Genomic DNA, 27,806 nt, shown 5'->3' on the forward strand with positions numbered 1-27,806 from the left:
AATTTTCTCATCAAAAGCAAACCACGTGCTTTCGAAATCAAACCCTAATGCGCAATAAGTCGCTAGCAAAGATGCCAGGAGTTTTAAAAAAATGTTTGCTGCTGCTCGAAAGTCGACAACAAAATTTAAAAAAGAGATTTTGTACATTACGTAACAGACCGAAGGGAGGGGGGGAGAAGAAGTCTCCCAGTTGGTCTCGAGGTACCACGCTGGCTGAACAAGCCAGTCGTCGTAGGTTCGAGTCTCGGCTCGGGAGAGACTGTTAGTGTCAGTAGGATCGTAGCGCTAGCCCCGCAGTTGTTCTGACACTTAACAGTGGGCTGCGAAGGCTGTGTATAATAAAACAAGTCAAGTTCCGAATCGGAATGTAGCACCAAGGCTTTGCTTTGCTTTTTAAATGGCGATCGCTATCCAGCTTTTTACGCATTATAATGGCGGTCGCTATTATCAGAGTCTTGTGTATATAGAGTCGCGCAAAGAGAAAATCTATCGTTTTGGCAACACAGTTTTTGTGCTTTCGTTGTCAAGGACAATATTGTGCATGCAGAGAAAAATCGGAAGCGGTGAGTCGCTCGTCTGACAAGGATTTTCCAACGAATTTCGTAGTATATTAATATAATGTAGTCTTTGATTCAACATAAAATGTCCCGGAATATGCCACTGTAATATTTTCTAATAGTTTTGATTGTTTTCTAGTCACAAAACTATGTCAATTTAATCAAAGAGCATTAAAACTGCTTTGTACTGCGCGAGAAATAATCATACAAAATGACATCGCTGGAAATCTTCGCGTCGCTGGACTCACCATGCGAATTGCAGAAGGTAGGGGGAATAGGGGCAATTCCGCAAGGTAGGGGGAATAGGGGCATAATGAGCACCCTAACTTGGTTGCTGGTTTAAGCATGGAAAACGACAAAAAATTTAAGCTGTCTTGAGTGCAAAACTTGATTTAACTATCTATAATTAAATGTACACTATTCACAAATTGAAAAGTTTATCGTGATTCATGCATCAAAAACTAGCAATCAGTCGATGTGTGGGGTAAAATGAGCACCCCACTGGGGCATAATTAGCACACTTATAGAAATATATATATATATATATATATATATATATATATATATATATATATATATATATATATATATATATATATATATATATATATATATATATATATATATATATATATATATATATATATATATATATATATATATATATATATATATATATATATATATATATATATATATATATATATATATATATATATATATATATATATATATATATATATATATATATATATATATGTATATATATTTATATTAAAACTGTGTAGAAGTACAACTAATGGGCCAACGTTTGTCGCGAGATGCCGTGATACTTGGCGGCTCGTTTCGTGAATGTCCCGTCGCGCCTTATGGTGGCCAATTCTGCCTGCAGTCCCTTTTTCTGGTCAACTCAGTCTCAAAGATTTTCCAATATATGTTCGCACCATCACTGTAAACAAACACTGACTATGGAAACAGACAAACTCACAAGTCTACTGAGATGAATTTCAGGTAAGTTTATGTGACAAGGTGTGCTCATTTCACCCCACCTAAAGGTGACCATTTCGCCCCTATCGAATTAGGTAAAGTTAACATGAGATTTTAAATTTGGGGTACGACCAGTGATGCCACATTTTCATCTGTATTTTGGAGCTCAAAAATCTAATCACCTTAAATTTGAAAAAATCTGCATATGTACTGGACATATCCTTCTCGAAAAAAAAAAATGCACTATAGCTTGTTTAACATTTTTTCCGTGATTCATTCATGCACACGTTTATGCGTAGCATATGAATATAATAAAACCTTCGACACGCTCCACCGCATTTGAGTTAATTTATGTTTTTCAATTATATAAAGAAGTTTAATTTACGACCCCATGAAAACCAAAAAAATCTGTATAAATCTGTATTATTTCCAGAATATCTGTAATCTGTATATGCAGATATCTGTATGTAAAATACGCAAAAAATCTGTATAAATGTAGATAAATCTGTATATGTGGCATCACTGCTCAAACCACCTTGCGGTGCGAGTCTCTTTCAGTTTCAGGTTGTATTCACCCAACGATATCTGAATCGGATTACCGCTGGTGAGGTCCAACTCAGATCGAAGGGGAGCCGAACTGAAAGAGGTAAGAACTGCAGCCAACCACTACCACCGCCGCTGTTGCCCGCTGCTGATCCACTTCGCCTACTGCCATCGGTGTTGATGTCCGCTGCTGCTGCCTGCTGCTAGTAAACTGAACTGATGGAGTGAAATGTTCGAACGGTACCAAGGCTTCGTCAGTTAGTTAGAAAGAAGGAAGAGCTTAGTAGCTAATAAAATGAAAAAACGTAAATAAGCATCGGAAACAGAAAGTGACAACAACAATAAGAACAAAGTCAGATCGATTGTATCCGTTAGTGTCGACTGTGCTTGGGAAAAGAGGTAGTGATTGGGTGCGCGGTATGATTTAGACAATCGATATTAATTACCAATTTTTCAAAAGTGTATCTCAAACAACAGTTTGTTTTGTTTCATAAATTAAACCGTAAAAGAATTTCTGATCGATTGATGCCAAAACCTCGAGAACCTGATTATAAATGACTGAAAAATAAGCGCTCAAAACCTTCCCTGGTTGAATGACTAGATTTTCAAATTCAGGTGCCTAACTTCGATATACATGTTAGTCAACGTCAAAAAGAAGCAACCCATTCTTTGTACGCTGTAGAGTATATTGGTTATTATTGTATATCTCGGTTTAGTAACTAAATTTATTCAGCTTTTGGGGTACAATTTAGTGTTATTCTGCGACAATGAAATAATTAAGACAATTATAGTTTCGTAAAAATCCTACTGGTGAAGGCAAACCATGCGATACAATTTACTTCCACAATTTTTTGATAGACATATTTTTCTCCGAGTCCTTCTGCATCACTTTCGCTACCGCCATTTCGAAATCCTCCTGGGTGACGTGAACACGTCGCTCTCGCAGGGCATACATTCCGGCCTCGGTGCAGACACCTTTCACCTCAGCTCCAGATGCTCCTGGCATTAGTTCAGCTATCTTGCGCAGATTGATACCTCGGGTCAAATTCATCTTGCGAGAATGAATCTTCAAAATGTCCAACCGAGCTTCTTCGTTTGGTGGAGGAAATTCAATTTTGCGATCAATACGTCCAGGGCGCAGCAAAGCAGGATCTAGGATGTCAATACGGTTTGTCGCCATGATGACTTTGATGTTCTTAGTTGCTTCGAATCCATCCAACTGGTTTAGTAATTCCAACATGGTTCGTTGGACTTCGGAATCACCTCCGCTACCACTTTCAATACGTGATGATCCAATGGAATCGATTTCATCCATAAAAATGATTGAAGGAGCATGTTCTCTAGAGAAAAATGATAATCAAATAACGAAATTAAACAACTATGCTTTATGCTCACCTAGCCATCACAAACAGTTCTCGTACCATTCGCGATCCTTCGCCAATAAACTTTTGTACCAACTCCGAACCAGATACCCGAATAAATGTACACTCGGTGTGATGAGCTACAGCCCGAGCAAGAAGGGTTTTTCCTGTTCCTGGTGGCCCATACAGCAGAACTCCTTTTGGCTGCGCAATACCAAGAGCATCAAACAATTCTGGATGCTTAACGGGAAGCTCGATTACTTCCTTGATCTCTTTAATCTGTTTATCGAGCCCGCCAACCATTTCATACGTCGAATCCGGTACTTTCTCGACCATCATGAGCGACACAAGCGGATCGACTTTGTTTGGTAGAATTTTGTGCAATGTATAGCTCTCATTTCGCAGTGCAACCCGACAGTTCGGTGTAACATCGTTGATGTCAATGTTTTTATCGATGTCAACTACAAATTTACCTTCCGGATGAACCTTCACCAAAACCTTCTTTTTATCCATGGGCTTTACCACCTCTCCCACGTAACTTCCTTGTTCTTGTAGTAGCTGTAGCTCTTCACGCAACATCCGCACTTTAGCGTTTAGTTCGTTTCGTTGAGCCTGTAAACGACGCAAGTTTTGATTTTTCTCGGCCACAATCAGCTGTAATTCTTCAATTTTTTGAATATAGTACGACCGGAAACCCTCGCCTTTGGAAAGGTCCACCTCCATCTGTAATGCAGCCAGCTCTTGTGATTTCTGTTAAATTATTTTGCAATCATATTTACCTTGGAAGCAAGAGTCATTTTCAACAACTTTTGCTTCGAATGTCTGGAAAATCAACTGGATAATTCGTAAATACTTCACTTAACAGGGAATTTTTGCAAGCTCATCGGCCAAGTACCATTTATGAGCTGTCAGAAAGTATCTTTTTGTTTCGTTATGTTGGTGCGGCTCAAATTTACTTAACAGTGTTGCGTGTATACATTATAATGTTAGATCAGACGTTTTGTAATGGCTGCGTACTGCAACTATGCCTAGGGGGCTTTTCTTGTAAAGGATTAAGCATCGGCAGACTTGGGCTGTGAAGTATTTAGTAAAACGTTTCACCTTTTCATTAAAATTTGATATAAAAAAAAGAATGCAAGGTATTTTCGTGGAAAGAAAGGAGCCACAACCGGAACTGAAATACATCTCAAAAACTGGTAAAAACTGTTATGATGAATAGCATTGGAAAAAGTTCCCAAATAAAATACAACAATTCGAACAAATTTCATCCAATAGGTCATTTTACGAACTGACAGGTGTTACGGAACCTACTGATAATGATATTGCTTTTACCTGTGTTGTGTCAGTGGTGCAGTTCGGAACAGTTTTGAAATTTGTTTACATTCCAATACTCAATTTGTTTCTACGATTTTAAACAAAGGGTTGGAACAAAACCCACAAAGGCTTGGGATTGCCTGCGCACTGTAGAGCTCGTTCAAGAACTATAAAATAATTGGATCTCTCTCTCTCGTAGTTCTGGGTCTCTTGAGCGAATTCTGATTAGCGAACTCTTTTAACTCACTCTCAGATTAAAGTTAACAATTATACTAATACTACGGTTAGAGAACAGAATGATCTTTAATATGAAATACAGTTTGTGTCAATTTTGCATATAGTTGATGAGTAATAAGAGTTTGAAGTTAATTTTTTGAGGTAAAAACTGTTTTCTCTCTGCCGGGATAGGGTACTATTAGATTACACAGTGCAACAAAAATTGACTTTTTTCTGCCTTTGTTTCTATATATATATATTTTTTTTTGTGTATTTTGATGCAAAACCAAATTTCCCCGAGTTTAAACATATTTCAACTTAAGGTGCAACAATGGCGCCATTCTGGTTTCGTAGAATCACCGTTTTGAGCTCAGTTTTTGTCCGATTTAAGATCTTTTTTTTTAAGATGGATAAGAAGATGCTCATATGTGGACAAAGTTGTGACGTCACACCCGCGCAGAAAATACCTTATGTTCCGTCACGCAGAGTTTTGTCATACGGTACATTTTTAGCTTAGTCCGAAAGACAGTAAGCCTTTTGTTGAATGAAATGAAAACAGTTAGAGTGTAAAAGTGGGACACGGCCGTCTGCCGTTGTCCACCAAATACAAGACCATTTGTGAAGAAAACAGGAAAAATCTTGAAGAAAGACCGCCAACGGTTCTGCTATGCAAGCGTTGGCGAAAACACTTTGCCTTCCGCGATGAATAGTCACTAAGCCACCGAGGCATTAAATAAACAAAAATATAAAACTCGACAAACGGTAGCGTCGCTCAGCATCGCCCATGCTCACGCGCGGGTTCTTTGCGCTCACGCTAGCGCACGTGTTTGGAAACACATGTTATGGCGCTCTCAATCAGAATGCCCAAAATGTACTAAATGTTAAGCACAAGAAAGAGACAGGTATGTGGTGACCGGATCGAAGGGGAAAAGTCTTTCGCTCTGAGTTACCTGTAGGGTACTATTTAAGCTTTTGTGTAAATAAAGTAAGTTTAATCTACCGCTCAAGTCTCGAGTTGTAATTCCGTGCCGACGGCACGTACAGGGTTTTCTGGAGAAAGTCCTGGTAGGTTATACCCAGGATATGGGTATACCTACACATGTGGTGACAGCGCGTGGTCTTTTCTGCGCCATTAAATCTTTTCTTTAATCTTCGGACGTATATCGGAGGTCAGACGCGGTCGTAAACTCGGTCGTAGTAATAACGCTAAGGGAGCAAAAAGAAAAAGTAGTGATTTGAATATCTGTGGTTCAGTGAAAAATGAAATAGTTTTTCGGAGTTTTAATCCAAGTAGTGCTCGCGGGGGAAAAAGAGTGTGTTATTTAAAAAAAAAAAAGAGAACTGAAGAAAAAGTACTTAACGATTTATCGAGGTCAGCAGCCTGGAAAGTTGTGCTGCTAGTGAAAGAGAAAAAAAAAAAGAAAAACGAAAATCGAGAAAAGACGTTGACAAAAAGTGTTCTCTTTTCTCGCTTTTTGGCATGGAAGTGAACTGAGTTGGTGGCAAACCCAAGCGAGTGACATTCGTATGCGGGGAAAAGGTGCTGTGTTTTGCTGCTGAAGACGACTTGTGAAGTGCGATCGTTTTTTTTTTTTTCATGTAAGTGTCAGTTTCGACGTTGGCAGATATTCGATATAGTGAATTGTCGTATTAAGAAGGTGCCGAAGTTACGTAGTGGAAATTGAAGTCAACAACGATGACCGGCCCTGTGTCAAGGATACTCGGGTGAGTGAGTCATTTCCTTTTTTATTATGCGGCATATCGCAATAGCAGAATAGGTGTTAGACGGTTATGACCATAAATGTCAAGATTAAAAGAGCTTAAGGAGTCTACCAGGAGTACCATAATCTGAGCAATAACATAAACAGGCCGAGAACGCGGGCGGCAGTCGCTAATAGAAGAAAATTATTAAGCGACGCCTTAAACGACTTTTCGGAAATTTTAAAAGAGTATGAAAATTCGAATTTAACGCCAGAACATTGGAATAGATTAACAGATCAGTACACACTTGTTCAATCGAAAGTGTGTCTGGCATTGAAAATCTTAAATAACTCGGCGATTGTTCCTGAGCCAAACAAAAATAGAAGATTATCAGAAAATTGTCTTGAGTTTGAGACATCAGATCTTGCAGAAGATCAGTTGGCGAACTTAGAGCGATCGGTGATTTTTGAAGATCCCCCGCTTTCATCGACCCTTGTAGAAACTCAGGAATCAAGGGGTGAGAAGCACACAGTGAATTAACATCTATTGAATCTTTTTTTTTTAAAACTGATAGAACAAAAAATTACCAAATATAAAACCATTTAGGAGCTATTGACGATAGAAGAGAACGACGGAGAGATACACATTAGGAGACATAAATGACCTTGGAGACTACATTAGGCGAACTACAATCGTAACAAATCTTCAGTGGTTCGTAATAATAACGATTTACAGGTTATCACATCTACTTGGGTCGAGAGGCCAATTTGTATAAACAATCAATTCGCGCCGCTGCTGCGCGGTTGATTTTATTTCTCAAACGGCAAGCAATAAAACTCTCGGCACGACAAGTGCACGCAAGCGATTTTCGTTCATTTGCCCAACAAAATAATTAAACTGGCAGAGCGGGAAGCAAACGGGCGGTAACACCGCTAGCAAATCGAATTTAAGAACGCAAACAGATACTCGCAGAGCTGCGCACATGGAAATCACCTTAATTATTCTAAGAGAGAATTTTAGCACACGGGTGGCTACGTTATCGTTAGCAAATATAAAAAGGGTAAAGTCGCATTTCATTTATGTCCAATAAAGAGCGTGAGAGCGGTAACTACGAATTGCGCGCTCACACGTTGCATACAAAAGTTAGTCAGTTGTACTAATTGTCAGGTACGCTGTCTCTGTTTATGAATTTTGCAGTGTTATTACGATCAGCTGTGCCAGCCATGGCCAAGGTCGTATTTTGTAAGCATCAATTTTAATGGCCAATGGTAAGAACGTTTTGCTACCATACATGGCTTACCAGTAGCGGTGAATTGCTAAGAGGGTAAAAAAATGGATACATCTATAAGCGCAACGCGTGCAGCGATGGTGACATATCCACCGGTAGAGTAAATAGTAACCGACGGCAGAGATATATAATGTTGGAAGTTTACGTTAAAATATTATTTCATGAATAAGGAATGGCACCTTACGCCATCTAATGTAAACATTTACAATCTTTGATTAATTTAATTACACTAAATAGAAATGATTTTTTTTAAATAATCATTTAATTACTATGAAAACCTAAAGTTATTTATTTAATTAATGAAGATAAACGTTGAACCGTTGACACTAAATGGTTCGAAACTCGGTGTTCAGATTTTTTGATGGCGCGACGAAGAAATTAGAGTCGGTCACGCTACGTTATCACATCTGGTCAACAGAATCGTTAGTGATACCTAAGAAAAAGAGGAAGAAGGCTACATAAGCCTTTTATAGTCTTACAGTATTTATTCCGCAGTACCTTTTATTTTTTTTTTTTTAAGAAATATATATTAAATTTTATATTAATAATGGAGTACACGTTTCCAAAAGCAGATGCCATGCAGTGCATCCCAGAATTTGATGGATCACTAGACGGACTAGAAGCGTTCGTTTATCATATCGAGCATTTTGCTCGGGAGATACCAGAAGGAGTATCACACGCTCCACTGGTTTATATCATTCTATTAAAACTAAAAGGCAGAGCTGCTGCCGCAATACATAGAATTAACGCAAATGCTTGGCCACAGGTTAAGCAAAATTTATTAAAGGAATTTGGGGATATTATACGCATCGAGGCAGTTATAAATCAAGTAGAAACATTGAAACAGGAAGCGAATGAGACCTTTCCTGATTATAAAAAGAGGATATTGAAAATTAAGGAGCAAATCGACTCCTACGAAACTAATTGTACGAAGTCATGCATGATAGTTAGTCTTCGATTACACTTTATGGCGGGTTTGTGTGACACTGCATTGAAAGAAGCTGCTCAAGGTAAACGAACATTGAAGTTAGAAGAGCTGCTGGATGACTTAGAGGATTACTACCATGAGCGTAATCACATTCTGGAAATAGAACATAGAATACAGGGCCTAGAATTGGTCGAAAGACAGCGCGATGCGCTTAGACAATTTAATAGTAGCAGAAATATTTTTACAATAAATCACAAAGACGCTAATTGTAGCAACAGCCGTCTTGGAAGAAATGAAGATTATAATTACAAAAATAGAGATAGAATAATTTACAAGCAAAACAATTATAACAATATATGTGGATCTAGCGACGGTAATCGATCCAAATACAGTTATCGCACCGCACGTTCATGTCGGCGGAGTCAAAGGGGCTACGCCACTGGTTGGAAATATAATTATTACGGTCAAAATGGACCAACTGATAGGAGGTACAGGAATTCGTATACCCGGATGCCTCAGAAAATGCTTACGGTAGCCAACATTAATGAAAGAAGTAGTAATTTGCAAAAAGAAGGTATTTTGGATCCTATTGCACAGGAATATTTTAACGAGGATTTAGCAGAAATTTGCGAAGATGTTGACTGGCGGAGATGTACCGATGAGCCCAGCAATATAGAAATAGCCGATTGGAGGATCGCATGCAATCACATAAGAGACAACAGTGCTTGTGTGGCTAAGCGAGTATATTACGATGTCAGAGGGCACTTAATGTTAACCCTACTGGCTAAGCAGAATGTCAAATTTACGTTGAACCTGATCTTAGATACAGGTGCATGTGCGAATATAATTAATGCACGCATTGTGAATCTTTTGAATGTACCGGTAAATACACAGGATGTAACCACTTTTGGAGGTATCGGCCAAGACATTGTGCGAACCTCAGGTACAATTATGTTGGATTTAATAGTCGGAGACTTTTTGATCCCGACGCAATTTCATATATTAGAAAATTTGCCAAGCGACGGATTAATCGGCGCAGAATTCTTAAAGAAGCATACGCTTCAAATAGGAAATAATTTTGATTACATAGTGTTCAAGAAACACGGAAACAGAAGTCCGGACGACTTGAGTCCGTGGAGTATGCCCAAAGACGAAGTCCTTAGTCAACATGTTTATGTGGCAGCCAGAAATAGAGTTATGGTGCAGAACGAGTTGCGAGATACTAGCAACACAGCCCGCAATGAGGCTGACGTAGACAAAAACGAAATAACTAGAGAGCACCAAACATATCGAAATGAAGAGCCGAAGAACAATTTTCTTGACTCGAAGAATACTATAATGCCCGAGTTGGACCTAGACTCGAGGCTTGACTATGACCTGTTGGAGCACAAGCTGACACCAGAGTCAAAAGGTATTGCAAGAATTGAAAAACTACGGCAAGTGTTAAATTTGGCGCACTTGCCTGATAGAGAATTCAGTACAGTGAAGAATATGGTCGAAAGCTATGCGGATATATTCTTTTTCGAGGGCGACAGGTTAACCACTACTGACGCCGCCGTACACACGATAGAAACTTCATCGGAGGTGCCTATCAATGAGCGGCAATATAGATTTCCGGAGGCCACGAAACGGCACATTAATAAGGAAATCGATGAAATGAGGGCGCAGGGTATTATTAGACCCAGCACTAGTCCCTGGAATGCACCGGTGTTATGTGTACCAAAGAAACCGGATGCTGACGGTAATAAAAGGTACAGAATTGTGGTAGACTTTAGATCATTGAACGAAGTTACCAAGCCGTTTGTATACCCAATACCTCTTATAAATGAGATATTGGATAATGTTGGAGGAGCAAAATATTTCTCCTCAATTGATTTAAAATCGGGGTTCTATCAAGTCCCGATAGACCGCCGAGATGCGGCTAAGACGGCGTTTTCCACTCCCAAAGGCCACTTCGAATTTACACGGATGCCGATGGGGCTAAAGAACAGCCCCTCAACATTCCAAAAACTTATGAATACTGTTCTCTTTGAGATAGGGGACGTGAAAGCTTTTGTCTACCTCGATGACATTATAGTTTTCGGTGACACTATCACCGACCATAATGATAACTTGCGAAAAGTATTACAAGCTTTGCGCAAACATAACTTAAAAATAGAACCATCAAAGTGTCAGTTTTTGAAAAAGGAACTGGAGTATTTGGGTCATGTCGTTAATGAAGAAGGCCTAAAACCCACCAATGCAAATATTAAGGCCATTCAAAGCCTTAAGCCACCCACAAACGTAAAAGGTATAAGGTCATTTCTGGGAACAGTAAATTTTTACGGGAAGTTTATCCCCAACATCGCGGAGAAGCGCAAGCCGCTGAATGATTTGTTGAAGAAAGACGCTAAATTTGTGTGGGAAAAAGAATGTCAGGAAGCGTTCGAATTCCTTAGAAACGCGCTGATTACAGAGCCAGTTTTAGTCCGGCCAGATTATCAAGACACTTTTGTTATTACGACAGACGCTAGCAATTATGCTATTGGAGCCGTCCTGTCGAATGAAAAATCCATGCACCGGCCGATCGCGTTCGCGAGTCGTGCACTTGTAGGTGCAGAGACCAGATATCATATCATAGAAAAGGAACTATTGGCGATTGTATGGGCCATAGAATATTTCAAACATTACATTTTTGGTCAAAAGTTTATCGTTTACACGGACCACAGACCACTTATAGCTATTTGGAGGCTCAAAGAGACATCTCCAACGCTGACAAGATTGAGACTAAAGTTGCAGGGTTTGGAATGCAGCATCAGGTATAAACAAGGTAGCGAAAATATAGTCGCCGATTTTTTGTCACGTTTGTCAGATGGGACGTGTCAGGGGCAGGAAAGTTCACCCCACAGGCAGATAGCCATGATTACGCGCCAGCAGAAACGCCTGCTAGAGCAGCAGAAGAACGCTTCGGATGATTTGAACGGCACAATACAAGATTTGAGTGCCATAGACATTGCGGACATCGCTGAGGACGAGGATGAGCAACAACTCGTCAACATTTCATATGATGACTTTTCACAGGCATTATCAAATGACCTGATACCAAGTGAGACGGTGGAAGTCTCGAAGAGAATATTGGACGAGAGGAATATCGAAGCTCGTCTTGTCATTTTGAACAGTCGGACGGCGTACAGAGAACTTCAGACACTGTATCAGCTGTCACAAGGATTGAAAGACTACGTAGAGGATGGTGTACTCAAATTTAAAGACAATAAGGTGGGCGGTTTCATAGTAGACGGCAGCGAAAGTTCATTAATCGATTGCCGGAAATTTTTTTCACAATTTTTAGATAGCTTCAATAAGAGCCCCACGGCAGTAAAGGCAGCCGGGGTCATTCACCTAATATCATTCAGAAAAATCAAGCAACAGGAAGTTCTGCATATGATTCAGTTCCTAGCGGGTAAGCTAGAAAAACAAATAGTATTATATAATGCTAATAGCGAGCGTACAGTAATTGCGCCAGATCAAGTGGAAACAATTTTAAAGGAATTTCACGATGCACCCTTAGGAGGGCACGTAGGAGCGCGACGAATGCGCCAGAGAATTGGCACACTTTTTACATGGGCTACGATGAAACGGGATATCGAGAACTACGTTCGGCAGTGTGATTCCTGCCAAAAGAACAAAATTGGAAGATCAAACAAGATACCGATGCAGATCACCACGACCGCATCGGAGCCATTTGAGAAATTATACATGGATATAGTAGTATTACCCGAGTCCGACTTAGGAAATCGTTATGGTCTGGTCATGCAGGACGACCTAACTAGATATTTAACTGTCGCACCTATGGAAAACCAAGAAAGCCAGACGGTAGCGAGGACTTTTGTAGAGAATTATATTTGCAAATTTGGCGTACCGTTGGAGTTAGTTACAGATAACGGTGCGAATTTTGTAAGCACACTCATGAAAGATGTGTGCAAAATTTTGAAAATTAAGAAAATAACGACGAGTCCGTACCACCCACAAGCAAATTTGGTGGAACGATCTAATCGGGAGTTAAAAACTTACCTAAGGCAATTTATTGGCGGAAAACCGCACACGTGGGATAACTTACTCCCATTTTTTACGTTTCAGTATAATACTTCAGTAAACTCATCAACGGGGTACACCCCTTTCGAATTGTTGTATGGACGTACAGCACGCATTCCCACCTCCATTTACAAGCGGAATGGAGTGGACAATTTGACATATGAAACATATACACAAGAGATGAAAAAAATATTTTTTGACCTCCACGCGAACGCACAAGCCAACCTGAAAAGGAGTAAAGAGGACCGCAAACAAATTTACGACAGATCATCTAATGATTACAAACCCATGTGGGGTGAACAAGTATTAGTGAAGGCCGTAGCGACTGGTGCAGGCCAAAAGCTTCAGAACATATGGAGAGGACCATATGAAGTAGTGGACATTCCAAGCGAAATGACCACAGTAATTAGAAACGGAAATCGTTTAGAAAAAGTTCATAATAACCGGCTTAAGCGTTATTATGACTGAATATATGAACTTAAACTATGCTTTCAAGGTTAACGAACAGAATATATTTGATGAAATACGATATTGGAGGGCATGAGTTATAATAGCAAGCACCTAAAACTGTATGAAAAAGTAAGGTGGAAGTAAAATATAGGCGTGAAAAAAATACGAAAAGTCGCCGAGAAAGATGAATGATTTTATTGAAGAAGCAGAACCAAACGAAAAAAATATACTGAAGTTAAGGCGTGAAGAAATAGAAAAAGTCGCCGAAAATATCAAGAGCCTTTCAATGACAGGAATCAAAAGGCGTAACAAGGTTTAAAAAAGGAAATGACGTGAAAAAATACGAGAAGTCGCCGAAAGAGATATACGGCCTTTGAGGATACCGGTCAAATGGCATAACACAATTGAAAAAATTAAAATACGAATGGAGGCGTGAGGGACGAGTAACCCAGCCGATAACAGTTAAATAAATAGAAAGCTTGGGGAATTTGAATGACTAGAATGACCTGGAATGTGGTGATGGAAAATTAAAGAGTTAATAGAAATTGAAACAGCATTTGTTTGTTTTTTGTAAAATGCAAATGTAAACATGGGAAAATTATATAGTGAACAAAGACCTCATGAAAACGAGGTTTGATTAATTTAAAATAGCTAATGGCCCAATAAGAAATAGAAGAAGAAAATCGATTGATGATGTATTGGGAAATTTTGTGTGATGGAGATAACTTAAATGACGGAAAACAATAGAACTAGGAGAGACTTTGGACAAGAAGGCAAAACCTACCGAACAAGGAGACTGCTGACTTTAGGAGATTCAGACTATTCTAATTTTAGTTAAGGACGAGCGAATGTAGACAACGGGGTGGTTACCCAGAATGATTGGCGGGAGTGCAAATTGGGTGAAAGAAAAACAAGGGAATAACCGGCCCAGGATGATTGAGTGTGCGAGTTTTCGTTTATTTCCTAACCTTCTTATCTTTCAGGAATCTCTAAAGCGGGCGGTCGCACCTTCGGACGGAAGGGGGAGAGGTATTATGCAGGCAACTGCATACTAAGGTGAAGTGTAAGTAGTGTAAGTATGACAGTATGACAGTAGCAAGAGACAAATCGAAATTTAAATAATAACAGATTCAAAAAGAGATGCAAAAGATTAAAGAATGAAGCAGATGAGAAAGTGACGGGACATTTTAAGTGCACATAGAAGATGATATGAGGTGTTAAGAACACGCCAGTTATTAGACGAACATTGTAAATCAAGACAGAAGAAAACGATAAATATTTAATCAACGCGGTTTGTACAATGAAAAGATTTATTTATGAATCAGACAGGAAATACTTGACAAAGGACAAGAAAAGATTGAACCAATGCGGTTTGTTCGATGAAAACATGATGAAACAAAAACAGAGAGATGAAAAAATAATACATTGTGCGGAAACAGATTTATTTTATTGAAAACTGTTATTAGAAGAAGGAGGAAAATATTTGGAAAGAACGCAAAATGAAGAAAATATGTAACCAAAGCAAAGCTACTTGATAAAATTGAAGAAAGTTATTTGAAGAACATAAGCACATTTGATGAGGAAAAAGCTAATAATGAGCCACAAGACAAGTTAAACTGATATTTTAACGCGGAATAAAGAATATAATTGATGGAATTGATTGGAATTGATTCGTGACGCAATGATTTGTAATGTCAAACAAAAAAAAAACATCGAATTCCAAAGTTAGAGAATGTATGATAAAAAAAAAGTAAACAATGCACATTTGAAATGTTATGTTTGTAAAATTGAATACTAATAGAGATGAACAACTTAGTAGGGGAAGAGAAACCAGATTATGTCATCCGAAAAGAAGAATAATACGGGCCTAGATTGTAAGCAGAAGCGTAGGGTAGAAAATAGAATGTAAGAAGCCCGTACGCGAGTGAACAGAAGTTTTAAACAGCAAGTGGAAAAAGTAACGAAACCAAAAAAGAATTGATAAAATAATGGCAAAAAATAATGCACCACTTGCTAAGTAGGGCAACTAGCATCTAAGAATTGACAACGAGACGAGTTCCTGATCATCGAAGACGACCGGGGTGATTACAACGGATGTCGAGATGGGGCATACCATGATGCCCAGTACAGCGCGAAAAGGAAAGCAGACGGTTGCGAGGGGAGTTGAACGGCGGGTGTCTATGGTCGAGATGGAGGTAAAGCCAAACGATATTACCAAGAGGAGACGAGCAGTATCCAGTTTTTGAAGAGGCCAGATGTGCAACAGAATTCAATCAAAGCGGCTCATGGTCGAACCTGAATCGAGACTTCAGCGCGAAGACGAATACATCAAACTATGCAAAGAAGGGAGTAATAATTTGCTCCAAATATATATTACTCATAGAGAGTTATTGACTTCTACAAATAAGGATTCGAGGTCAAAGCCAAACAAGTAAAATGACGCTATAAAATTTTGCTCGTGTTTAATCAACTATGTTCTTTCCGCACTACGATTTGATAGTGTGCGCACATATGTTAGCGGGTAATTGGACACCCCGCGCAGACAGTTAAAGATGATAAACCAAGTGACTGCATTATGCAACAGAGCCGGTGGCAATCGCTAATCATTTCGCCACACGGCGCGTAACAATACTATAAGCCAAATAAAAATACAGCCGATCTATGTCAAAGGGACACGGCTAACCCATCATTGAGGTTCAACAACAAACTCTGAACAGTCATAAAACAGCCAGATGTACTGCAGCCTCAATTAAAGTGCAATGGTAACCTTGGAACTATTGTAAATAACTCGATGAAGCCTTAAGGATGAGTTCGCGAGGATGACATCACAAACAACCGATGAGAACCTCTACTGCCAGACGCACCCTTCCGTTTCAAACCCCCTGTAACCCGTCGCTTGAATCCGACAGCCAAGCAGCGGATATCTACAAGGCGCAGCGCACCAGGCGAGCGAACATTTGTCAATTTGTTATGAAGAAAATCCATGTCTGAAAACGTTAATTTATGTAGAAATGATATGTATCACTATTGTAATTAATTGATTTTTACGTGCAAAGGGAAGAAGGAATATCATGAAAACGAATATGTATATAGTAGCATAAAAACGCGAAAAATATTTGTTATGAAAAACACACCTATCGGCCGTCAGAACGGACCATGTGACCATCATCTCTTCTAGATAATGGCCAACTAGGCGGGGTGGCAGATGTGACGTCACACCCGCGCAGAAAATACCTTATGTTCCGTCACGCAGAGTTTTGTCATACGGTACATTTTTAGCTTAGTCCGAAAGACAGTAAGCCTTTTGTTGAATGAAATGAAAACAGTTAGAGTGTAAAAGTGGGACACGGCCGTCTGCCGTTGTCCACCAAATACAAGACCATTTGTGAAGAAAACAGGAAAAATCTTGAAGAAAGACCGCCAACGGTTCTGCTATGCAAGCGTTGGCGAAAACACTTTGCCTTCCGCGATGAATAGTCACTAAGCCACCGAGGCATTAAATAAACAAAAATATAGAACTCGACAAACGGTAGCGTCGCTCAGCATCGCCCATGCTCACGCGCGGGTTCTTTGCGCTCACGCTAGCGCACGTGTTTGGAAACACATGTTATGGCGCTCTCAATCAGAATGCCCAAAATGTACTAAATGTTAAGCACAAGAAAGAGACAGGTATGTGGTGACCGGATCGAAGGGGAAAAGTCTTTCGCTCTGAGTTACCTGTAGGGTACTATTTAAGCTTTTGTGTAAATAAAGTAAGTTTAATCTACCGCTCAAGTCTCGAGTTGTAATTCCGTGCCGACGGCACGTACAGGGTTTTCTGGAGAAAGTCCTGGTAGGTTATACCCAGGATATGGGTATACCTACACAAAGTCATAGAATTTTGATATTTGACTTTGAAAAAACTGGCATCGAAAAAACATAAAAAAAATCCGATTTCTCAAAACTTGAAAATGGCGCCATTGCCCCTTAAGTTGAAATATGTTCAAACTCAGGGAAATTTATTTTCGCATCAAACTTCATCAAAAAATCATACATAGAAGCCAAGGCAAAAAAATTGTTGCACTGTGTTATTCTAATCAAGTCAAGATGATTTTCGTGTAGTATTTCATATTTCGAAGTATTGGTGTTCTTTTGAACAGTTACCATGCCAGAGTATAACAACTAGTCCTTTGTTTGTTTGTTTAAACCGATGTAGAAGTATGAAGTGCGATCATCATAATTACCTGTAGTATACAGGCTGTGATACAGGCATTTCAGGGTACTGCTTTGTAGGGCCGCGATGCTTCTTCAATAACTAACAAGAATTTCCGTTGGCCTTTATGGCAGAAATAGAGCAGTCGAAACTGAAGCTCAAATTGAAGCCTTTGTGAATAATGAACGAACGTGAGGTAGAAATCATACTTTTCAAAATTTATTTATTTCAGTTTTGTCAAAAAAACCCAATTCTCACACACCTCACTACAAACCAACAAATCACTGGAAACTTCAAACTACTTTTCCAAACGTAAACTGCTCAGTTCCAGATCTTTCAATGTGATACCAAATTTTGACACCTTCGCTTCTATCATCGAAAGTAAATCGTCGTACATTTTACTAACTCGGGCAAACTCGTACCGCAGGTCCTGAATTTTGTCATTTTTCTGTACCAAGAGCTTTTCAATGCGAATACTCAGAGACTGTGGCTCAATACCTGCTAGTGACAGTACCTCCCCAAGAATGGCTTCTCGTTGTTCCGTTTGCTTCTCTATGTACTCAAGTTTACGTTCTAGGAGTGAGTTTTTCAGCCCCGACTTTTGCTGCAGTTCAAGGATCGATTTTTCAAACATACTTTTTAGTTGATCGCGCTCTTCAACTAATTTCTCGCAGCGCATCTGCAACACATCCGACTCAAGTTTCAGACTGCTCAGTTGCTTCTGAGTTGTACTGAGGCGCGTTTTGACCCGGTTCAATGTGGCCTTGTCCCGGTCGTAGTACTGCAGTTTTTTGCGGAGTTCAATCAATTCTGTACGAGCTTGTTTGAGCGGTTCCACCAGTCTTTTATTTTCTGCTATTACTTCTGAATGATTTTTCAAGTCTTTGTCTACTTGTACGCGCATTTCTTCCATTTGTTCTTTCATGCTGTTGATTAGCGCTAAATTGCTTAATGTGATGTCGTTATAATAACATTTCATCTCCTTGTAAGCATTTTCGTTAGTCTGAATAAGCTCTGAGATTTGTGCATTCTTTCGCTCCTCCACCTCAGAAAGTTCCATTTCGTGGCGAATCTCGGCCTCCTCCTTGTAGCTTTGCAGTTTCTGTTCAAACAACTTTGTCATCGCTTCAATTTCTTCCTTGAATCCTGCTCGCTCCTGACTTAGAAGTTCACTGTGTTTAAGCTTCAACTGCTGAACCTCAAGTTCCCCATTTTCCTCTTTTTCTCTTAGAAGCCTACGCAACTCCCGTTTGTCATTCAACAAATCACGTTCCTGTAATGCATGATCTTCTTGTGCCATCTTCAGCTGTGTCATCATTTCTGCTTTCAGCTCTCCAATATGCGACTGGTGTTCATACTGCAGATGCTTCATCTGCTGCATAACGTTCTTGGTGTCCTGGTCGGCCAGCTCCTGGGCCACCTCGACATCTCGTTCCTTGCTTCGGATGACCGCTTTTGCTTCCTCCAGCTGTTTGCGTGTGATTTCCCAGAAAGTGCGTAACTTGTCCCGTTCCAACTGGAAAAAATTGCGTTCCTCACGCTCTCTCTCCATCTCGTTTCGTAGACGAAGCGCGAACTGTTCCAGTTGCTCCCGTGACATACTGGACGTATCGACACCATCGATAACCGCTGCGGAAGAATGACCAGGTTAAATTATCTGATTACATTGACAAGTTTAGATACCTACTACTTCCTTTGCCTTTCTTTGGGCCCTGTTGAGAACAAAAAAAGCACAGAACATTGATTAGGTAAGTAGCCGTCTAATAGGAGGAAGCATATATCAATCAAAATCAAAGCATCTGAAGTTAGTTTGAAACTGGTTTCTGGACAGCGATAGGAACGGAATATTTTTGTTGAGGCCACACAGTGCGTCAACCAATAAACAAAAGTAAAAAAAGTTGATTTTCTTCTTAATTTTTACCTACGCATGCAAAAAAGTAATTTCAAGTGATTGAAATTGGCAATTTAAGTTCTCTCTGTAATACAAAAATCAGGTGGCGTATAACCTGATCCGTATGAGGAAGGGGGGCTCGGCTTTTGAAACTCGGTGTTTGTTTTAATTTTGATGTTGCTTCCACATGCGTTATTCTGTGGCGTTATGTCAGTATTCCATTGCTTTCTATTAAAATTTCATTCATGAATAGAGTTCTAAAACATCTCGTTAAATTATAATTGTGTCATCTTCCTCTTCTGAAATAAATTAAGAGGAACCATGTTTTATTGCACTGTTGCCCAAAGCATGTATGGAATCCTGAAGTCCCAAGCACTCGTCTCGGGTTTGGCGAAAAAAATAAAGTTCGTGCTGAACGCAAAAAAATCAGGTTAGGGCCGGGTACGGGTTTGGAAACCCGTAAGTTGGCAGCCTGGAAGAGATCTGACACCTCTACGCGTCTTGGGGGCCATTCACATTCCACGTGGACAGCTTTCGGGGGAGGGGGGATCAGTGTACTATCCACGGTTCATACAAAACCATTAAAAATTATATCCAGCTTTCCACAAGCGGTAATGGCGGACAGTGCACGTAGCTCATTTTGACGGTTTTTCTGTAGGTCAGCGAATTTTCAATCGCAGTAACGGAGTAGAAAATATAACAACGTCGTAACGTGCACATGCGCGGATCAAAATAAACAAAGGTGTTTTTTAAAGTTGCTATGCTACGTTGCAAAATTTTTACGTTCTTCACCACGTTACTGCGATTGAAAATTCCTCGACCTACAAAAAACGTCAAAATGGGCTGTGTGCACTGTCCGTCATTACCGCTCGTGGAAAGCTGGATTAGCAGTGGATGGCCCCTTACGATCATAGTAAACTGCCAGCTGAAACATGGACATAACTGGTTGGTGTAGCCTGACCAATTGGCCCTGACTCCCTGACACAAGTAAAAGAGATTTTTATGGCTGTTCGCATCTACGCGAATTCTCATATGCAATTGTCAATTATGTGTGAAAAAAGGCAAACATATTTCCCTCCTTTCGCAAGTAAAAACCAAACCAATATCAACAGAGTCGTTATTATCATATGCTCAGCGAAAAAATGCGACGCGATCTTTGGTGCGTAAACCATTTTTCGGCTGTAGAGCAAATGCTTCGTCAATTTGAGTGACTTTGCGCCAAACTGGAGCAACTCAAAACAGCATCTGATCACCATGTTAGGAGCGGCTGATCAACGTCCTGGTGCCAGCGTGGGACTCTAAACAGAGCCTATACGATGGTCCTCTGGTGAGAAAGAGGGTTGGGGAAGACCCAACTAGCCGCCCCATAGAAATAAAAAGTTACGAACGATTAAAGAGAGCAAACGACCCAGAACAATTAGAAAAAACCGAGGGGCGGGGGCCTAGCGTGGTTGGTAACGCCTCCGCCAACCACGCTCGACGCCTGGGTTCGAATCCCAACGCCGACATAGGTGTCGATGGTTGTGGGGTAGCGTGATTCACTCACAACCAACCTAACTGGTCTAGATTCAACCCTAGCCGACATCGGGAGATTTTCTGAGGCGAAAAATCTCTGGGATCACACCTTCCATCGCATGAGGAAGTAAAGCCGTTGGCACCGGTCCATTAATTAACGGGTCGTGAGTCAGGGTCCTGGGTGGAGTCACCTCCCTGGGCGTCGGTGATTGGCACAACAACAGTGGCGGAACTAGACCGACGGAAAATAAGCGAGAATAAAAAAAAGCAAAAACCGCAGAAAACGGACTTTGCATTGGAAACTCGGAACATGGAACTGTAAGTCCTTATTGTTGCTCCCCGGGCTGCGATAGGATCATTTAACGCGAGTTAAATCCACGCAACTTCGGGAAAAAGTGGGTATGGGGCGACCAAACCTGTGGCACTACCAGCGAGCTGGACACCGGTTTTGTAGACATGGGTAGGATGCGTCAACGTGAGATTGGGTGGTACCCGGTAAATGCTAGGATGTGCAAATTGAGAATTGAAGGCCATTACTTCAACTACAGTATCATCAAGGTGCACTGCCCACACAAGCGAGACCTGACGACGAGAAAGAAGCATTATATGCGCAGCTGGAACAAGTGTATGATGGCTGTCCTAGGAGGGACGTGAAAATTGTCATCGGCAACATGAATGCGCAGGACGAGAGGCAATGTAGAGACTGGTGGTTGGGTCGTAGTCTTCACGCCATATCAAACGACAACGGTCAACGTTGCGTAGACTTTAGTCCGAAGCACTTCCTGCCCCCATGAATGTATCCAAAAAGCCACCTGGAGATACTCCGACCAACGTACAAAAAACCAAATCGACAACGTTTTCATTGGCGGAAGAGTAGTTTGGCGCAGGCTCTCTTAACCCTCTAGTGCCCAAATTAATTTTTAGACGGACTTCTAAAAATTCACTATGAAGCTTTATAAACATTTTTTAAGTTCTTATTGAAGCTTTTTAGAGGTTCAACTAAAGATCGTCTAAAGGCGGTATTGGGCACTAGAGGGTTAAAGATGGCTGGAGGGACATACGATCCGCCTTAAGTAGCACGACTATAACGGCACTTAGTACAGCCGCCCCGAATCGACTGGTTTGACAGCGAATGCAATTAGTTAGTAGCGGAGATGAGAATGCACGGGCGACGAGAGCGAATGTGGCACGAATGCGCGGAACAGGCAGAACTTGGTTCCTTCGAAAAAAAAGCGACAGCGGGAGGAACGAGATCGCGAGGCGATGGAACATTTGTACGGCTTTAGCGATAGTAGAGATGGTCGTAACACGACTATATCAAATAAACAGATTTATAAGACAATGATGTCTAATATCATGCAACTGTAAAAATCACTAACATTTCAACACCATTCGACGCTCAAAGCTTCAGGGCAGCCTGAAATTGGTTTAAAACATCGACCCCCCCCCTCCCAAAAGAAAAAATATCGGGTTCGGGTCGAGTTCGGGTCGGGTTCGGGTCGGGTTCGGGTTTCACAAAAATGAAATTTTTGGGTTCGGTTTTGATCGAAAAAAAAGTTTCGGGTTCGGGTTTCAACCGAGAAAAAAATTCGGGTACGGGTTTGAAAAAAGCTAAACCCGACCATCTCGTGATGATATCGCCTGAAACGGAAATCGATAACAATCGATAATTTCGGGGCTTTTATCGATATTATCCATCATTATCGATAATTTGACATATGAAATTTTGCTATGCAAATCTGTGAAAATAAGAGACAGGGAATCATACGATACTGCGAATAAAAATGCAAACAACCGGACAAGTTAAATAGTTTGCTTTTGATCCACTGGAAGCACATTTATTTATTACTTTTTGTGCTAAGTCTTCAGGTTTTATGTCCGAATTTAAAAATTATAGGGATATCATCTAGTCAGAATTATAGGGGATAGACAAAATAATTGGACAGGCAAAACAATGTCAATTTTTAAATGCCCACAGAACTTCACGAAAAATGAATCACTTTTGATAAAACCGGTTTCATTTTACTGGAAAACTATACAAGCTTGAGAATTGGACGTGACCAACGGACACTGTAAATGTTTTTGCAACGTGTACACACTTAGCTGCATAATGTTTTCTCGGTAGAGTATAATACCGAACTACTTGAAGTTCTCGTTTTTGTTGTTTCATTTCTGGGAAGCAACACAACTCTCCCGTTTCTACCAAAGCTGTAATTAGTTGAATCATTTGACTTAATAAATCATAAAATCATACGGATAATCGATCGTTTTGATCATTTTCTGGATTTCTCTGAAAAATCGCAAGATTCCGAGTGTTCGGTGAATTAAACCGAGTTTCGGCATTATTTCATGAGTATCCCGGTAAAATATTACCGAGAATCTCATTAAAGTTTAACAAGTTTGGTTTTACAGAATCTCGGTATTTTGATGAATTACCGAGATTTTTACCGAAATCTCAGCTGTTGAAATCTCGGTAATTCATTTTACCGTTCTCGGTGATAATATTTAAGTTTTTAGGTTAGTTACTTGTTCGGAATTTGGAATTTAATAAAGATTTTCATTACCTGTCAAACCTCAAAGATATCAGACGTATTTCTTCAATTCGCCCTAGCTTATGTATCTCAAACAGTATCCCCCACGTAAAAAACTGTGTTTAAACCTCTTTCTTATAAATCAATATATCTAAGGAAAGACGAGAGATATGGTTGCCTAAAACTCTTCAGAACAAACCACAGTGGGCACCCTGAGAGAAAACAAAGTTTCTCTAACAAAAAAAAAAAAAAAAAAAAAAAAAAAAAAAACAGAAACGTGCTTAAATAATTCATATCTCGATGGGTTCATGACGGATTCTCAACCTTTAGGCATAGACTAACAGACATAACACTTCGAATAAATTTTCAATGAAATGATCGTTCAAGACGACACTAGTACTTTACGATAGTAATACTAGCACCATCTGCTGCCGTATTCGCGCTGCGTATTGTATGTCGACTTCAGCGCTATCGTGCGTCCATGTGTCACATTGGGAACTACAAAATATGTATGAGATTGCATGACAGCGCCCTAGACGGTGTTATTGTGTTTTTGTGGCGATGGAGCTAGGTGTTACGTCTGTGCTTCAGGTATCAATGAACTCGGAATGACTTTTAATTCATTGGCAACACATGAATCTAAAAGAAACGAGACATAAAAAAAATCTATGCGTTGCAAAAATATACATTTTGACACACCTGAAATCCGAAACATTTCCGGTGTAGATTGGTCACGTCAAGTTCCCAAGTAATACTAGAAAACTAGATAGTTTCGTAAAATTTTGGCCATTTAAAAATTGACAAAATTTTACCTGGCTCAAACATTTTGTCCACCGTCTAAATAATCAGGACACTTTTTTTTGCGCAAATTTGATTCTCCCCATTTGGTTTAAATAAATTCAACACTTTCTCTGTGATTTGCACTTTCAAATAACCAGAATACTCATTTGTTTATTTAAAGCATACTTTGATACTTTGGCGGAAACGTACAGAAGGCTTAAGGCAGAGGTCAATCGGGTCGGACTAGTCATTAACACGTCGAAGATATATAACATGAGAAGTAAAGACTCGAGGCAAGACTCTTTTAGCATTGTACAACGGATTCTAATGGACGGTGACGAAATCGAGCTGGTAGATGAGTTCGTGTATTCGGGCTCACTATAGTGACCGTCGACAATGACACTAACCGGGAAATCACGTTTACTTTGGACTGCGGGAAACGCTTTGATCGAACAAAATTCACCGCTCCACAAAGTTGATCATCTACAAAACATTAATAGCCGGTATTCCTCTACGGCCACAAAACATGGACCCGTGGAGGTCTAGCGTGTTTTTGAGGATTCCCAGAGGAAGGTGCTTCGTACAATGGTGGGGTGCAGATGGAAAATGGGACATGGAGATGACGAATGAACCATGAGTTGCATCAGTTACTGGGAGAACTCACTATCGTCCATACAGCTAAAATCGGTAGAATTTGGTGGGCTAGGCATGTCGGATGAAAACCCAACCAAAATGGTTCAGAATAACGACTCAATAGGAACGCTGTGTTGTGGCGCGCAGCGTGCACGGTTGATCAGCCAGGTGGAAGGAGATCTCTGCAGCCTACGCAGTCTGCAGGAGTGGCGACGAGCAGTCATGGATCGAGTACAATGGCGTGGGCTCTTAGACAGGCCTTCGTCTGATTGGTAAGGTTAGTATGGAAAAACATGCAACCTTCAAATTTTTATACCCCATAAGTACTCGGCAGGGTACCCGGGTACCCACAAAATGGAGATTGGACAAAATTACGTGTTAAAATTGCCGAGTACATAACGGCAAAGATAACTAGAACAAGATACCTAACTTCCATATTTTTCATATTGTGGCGCCAGCACTAAATTAAAGTTCGGAAGTCGGACTTCCGAACTTTCTTCCGACTTAACAAACACATAGAGCAACTGCGTGTTCACACAACATGAACTGCGGGAATGATTTCAATGTATTTGTTTTTGTAAGTCGGACTGAGCGCAGTGGCGGCTGAGATGGTTGCACTGTTGCGAGAACAACAAAAATAAGCATCGGAAGTGTGCCTGACTGCCAGTTTATCAGCGACGTTTTGGTAAGTTTTATTTAAATGCACAATACATTTTGAACACGACCGATTTCCGACGGTTAGTGCTGCCATCTGATGACTCAAATTCTCATAAAATTGTAACTATGAGCAAAACCGATTTATCGTGCATAGTCCGTCATCGATCGTTGAGCTGTTCAAGATTATGTATGAAAAAGGTGTAGCAGTTTGGTCAGCTCGACGCTTAAGATAACATGCAGATGAATGATATTGTCATTTTTTGCACTCAATGCTATTGTCATATTTTTTGTACTTCAAAGTGTACTTCAAAAGTGTGAAATTGACTGTCAGAGTGGGGGTTTATATTGGGGGGTTGTATTTATTTTCAGATCCCATTCTACCAAAACTTAAAGTTTGGTATGTCACAAGTCAGGTTTCAGAACCATTGTGCATATGGTCAGGTTCACCGGGACACCCGATTTTTGCTGTATTAACCTCGGCAAAATGGAAAACTTGGCTGTAGAGCGTGCTCATAGGGGTTATCAGGAAGTTCTTATGGTACGCTTAATTTTTAATGATGAGCCGATAATTCTTGATTCTTCCGGAAAGTTTCATGTTTGAGAACTAAACATTCGTACACATTATTATCATTTTTCGGATGGCAGCATCGTACAGTCGTCCACATGGATACTGAAAAAATTGTTTCACCTTTCAACACTCATGTATTGGCCTTGTCATCAGTTGATTTTGACGTTAAGTATACATCATATCAACAGTGTATAAATTAGTTCGACTTTTGCTCACGCGCAGCGACAATCATGTCCGATGAATTCTTCAAGAGTCAGGTATCTTGTTCTAGTCATCTTTGATAACGGTTAACTGCATTCATCGATTAGAGCTTTTGTAGTGAGCATTAGCGTTTAGTAGCACTAGATTTTTGGCTAACTGTGCAAATTCACTCAATTGTCTTTAGTCGTAGTATTTTGTACCATTTGTGAGTAAAGTATTGAAAGTTCATTTCCACGATTGGTCATAAAGGCAACAAAAAAAAAATCTAATAGCAATAAATAAAATGCTTACCATTTTCGGCGTCTATCTCGATATGTATAGGTAGGAATGAAATTATAATCCCTTTTCGTGCAGTATAGTACCAGGGCTCTGCTGTTTCGCAATTCGACTGGATTTTGTTCCGTTGTCACTGCGTCTAGAATCAATAGTAACAAAATCACAAATTTCAATACAGACACCTAATTGAGCAATACGCTAACATTGGCATGTGTCGCTGGAAAAACTCTGGCTGTTGTTGCGTTGAATTATGAAATCCTCTGGTTAGGTTCATTTATTTATATGGTGCTTACAGGACGATGCGGTGGAGTTCTAGTGCAATCCTGGTATGAAAATGTCTGGCTGTCTACACCGTGCCGGGAAATAATAATTCTATTCTTTCGCAAACCGGCAGCGAAAAACCAATTAGCCTTCCGCACTGTTGAAATTCGTGTTTATTGACCAAACCAATCTCGAATGGCGTTGCCATGGCGGCAACATTATGTGGGTGCATCGTGCATTGTCTAGCGCCAGCAGCGCCAGCCATGACATATTCACGTATTTATTTTTTGAAGGCAAGGTATGCTGCATAAAGCAGCGCTGGGGAAATTCAAGCAGATTTGCTCGAGCTAGGCTCGTTTAACATGAGTGGTAGGACTACGCTGCCGTGAGATGACAAAGTGACGTAAGTGCCACTTTTTCGAATTTGAGTTTTTCATGCCAATTTGTTCATTATTCGAAGACCTATCTTTTGGTATCTTCCTTTTCGTTGTTACTAATTCATACGTTGTATAGAATCAAAAAAACAAAGTGACGTTGGCATACATTTCCATACAAAAGTGACGGAGAATTCTTTCGTTTTTGGGCCGTACTGAAAAACTGATCACTTGGATCTACGTCACAATGTCATCTCACGGCAGTACGTGTGAAAGTGTTGTGATATAATTTATTTATAAAGTTAGAATAAAAATTTCTACATCCCTACATAGCAATTTTGTGTAGAACGTGAGAATTAATGCACAGTAATAAATAACGTTCCTAGTTATCTCTGTCGATTCTGTATTGGTTCTTCTAGCTGGGTCTGAACAAAACATACAAAATTGCCGGTATTTAGCGCAGGGAGACAATCGTAACATGTTAGTACAGAGCCATCCATACATAAAACAG

At 40.1% G+C, this 27,806-nt stretch overlaps 2 protein-coding genes across 4 annotated transcripts; both read right to left on the bottom strand.

The window, feature by feature from the left end:
• Positions 1-2,794: 2,794 nt before the first annotated feature.
• On the bottom strand, positions 2,795-4,383 carry LOC129717833 (26S proteasome regulatory subunit 8). Its single transcript, XM_055668016.1, has 3 exons — positions 4,228-4,383; positions 3,483-4,171; positions 2,795-3,427 (listed from the first exon to the last, which is right to left on the bottom strand). The coding sequence occupies exons 1-3, from the start codon at positions 4,243-4,245 to the stop codon at positions 2,923-2,925; spliced, it is 1,212 nt and encodes a 403-aa protein (XP_055523991.1). The 5' UTR covers positions 4,246-4,383; the 3' UTR covers positions 2,795-2,922.
• A 13,476-nt stretch (positions 4,384-17,859) lies between these two features.
• On the bottom strand, positions 17,860-27,121 carry LOC129731679 (dynein regulatory complex subunit 4). Of its 3 annotated transcripts, XM_055691879.1 has the most exons (5): positions 26,954-27,006; positions 26,864-26,892; positions 26,676-26,799; positions 19,296-19,320; positions 17,860-19,237 (listed from the first exon to the last, which is right to left on the bottom strand). In XM_055691879.1, exons 3-5 carry the CDS (start codon positions 26,676-26,678, stop codon positions 17,907-17,909), a joined length of 1,359 nt encoding a protein of 452 aa, XP_055547854.1. In that variant the 5' UTR covers positions 26,679-26,799; positions 26,864-26,892; positions 26,954-27,006; the 3' UTR covers positions 17,860-17,906. The 3 variants fall into 3 exon arrangements, with proteins under 3 accessions (XP_055547854.1, XP_055547834.1, XP_055547843.1); XM_055691859.1 differs by lacking the exon at positions 26,864-26,892 and having other exon boundaries at positions 26,954-27,121; XM_055691868.1 differs by having other exon boundaries at positions 26,864-27,081.
• Between the last annotated feature and the right edge of the window lie 685 nt (positions 27,122-27,806).

Source organism: Wyeomyia smithii, chromosome 1 (assembly GCF_029784165.1).
Source record: "Wyeomyia smithii strain HCP4-BCI-WySm-NY-G18 chromosome 1, ASM2978416v1, whole genome shotgun sequence".
In the NCBI taxonomy this organism is placed as follows: domain Eukaryota; kingdom Metazoa; phylum Arthropoda; class Insecta; order Diptera; family Culicidae; genus Wyeomyia; species Wyeomyia smithii.

What these genes read in the sequence shown, in the direction of transcription:
- LOC129717833 (XM_055668016.1), bottom strand. An exon ending in GAACTGTTTGTGATGGCTAG is followed by an intron (nt 3,428 to 3,482) that starts GTGAGCATAAAG and finishes ATTTTTCTCTAG; the next exon opens with AGAACATGCTCCTTCAATCA.
- LOC129731679 (XM_055691859.1), bottom strand. An exon ending in AAAGAAAGGCAAAGGAAGTA is followed by an intron (nt 19,238 to 19,295) that starts GTAGGTATCTAA and finishes ATTCTTCCGCAG; the next exon opens with CGGTTATCGATGGTGTCGAT.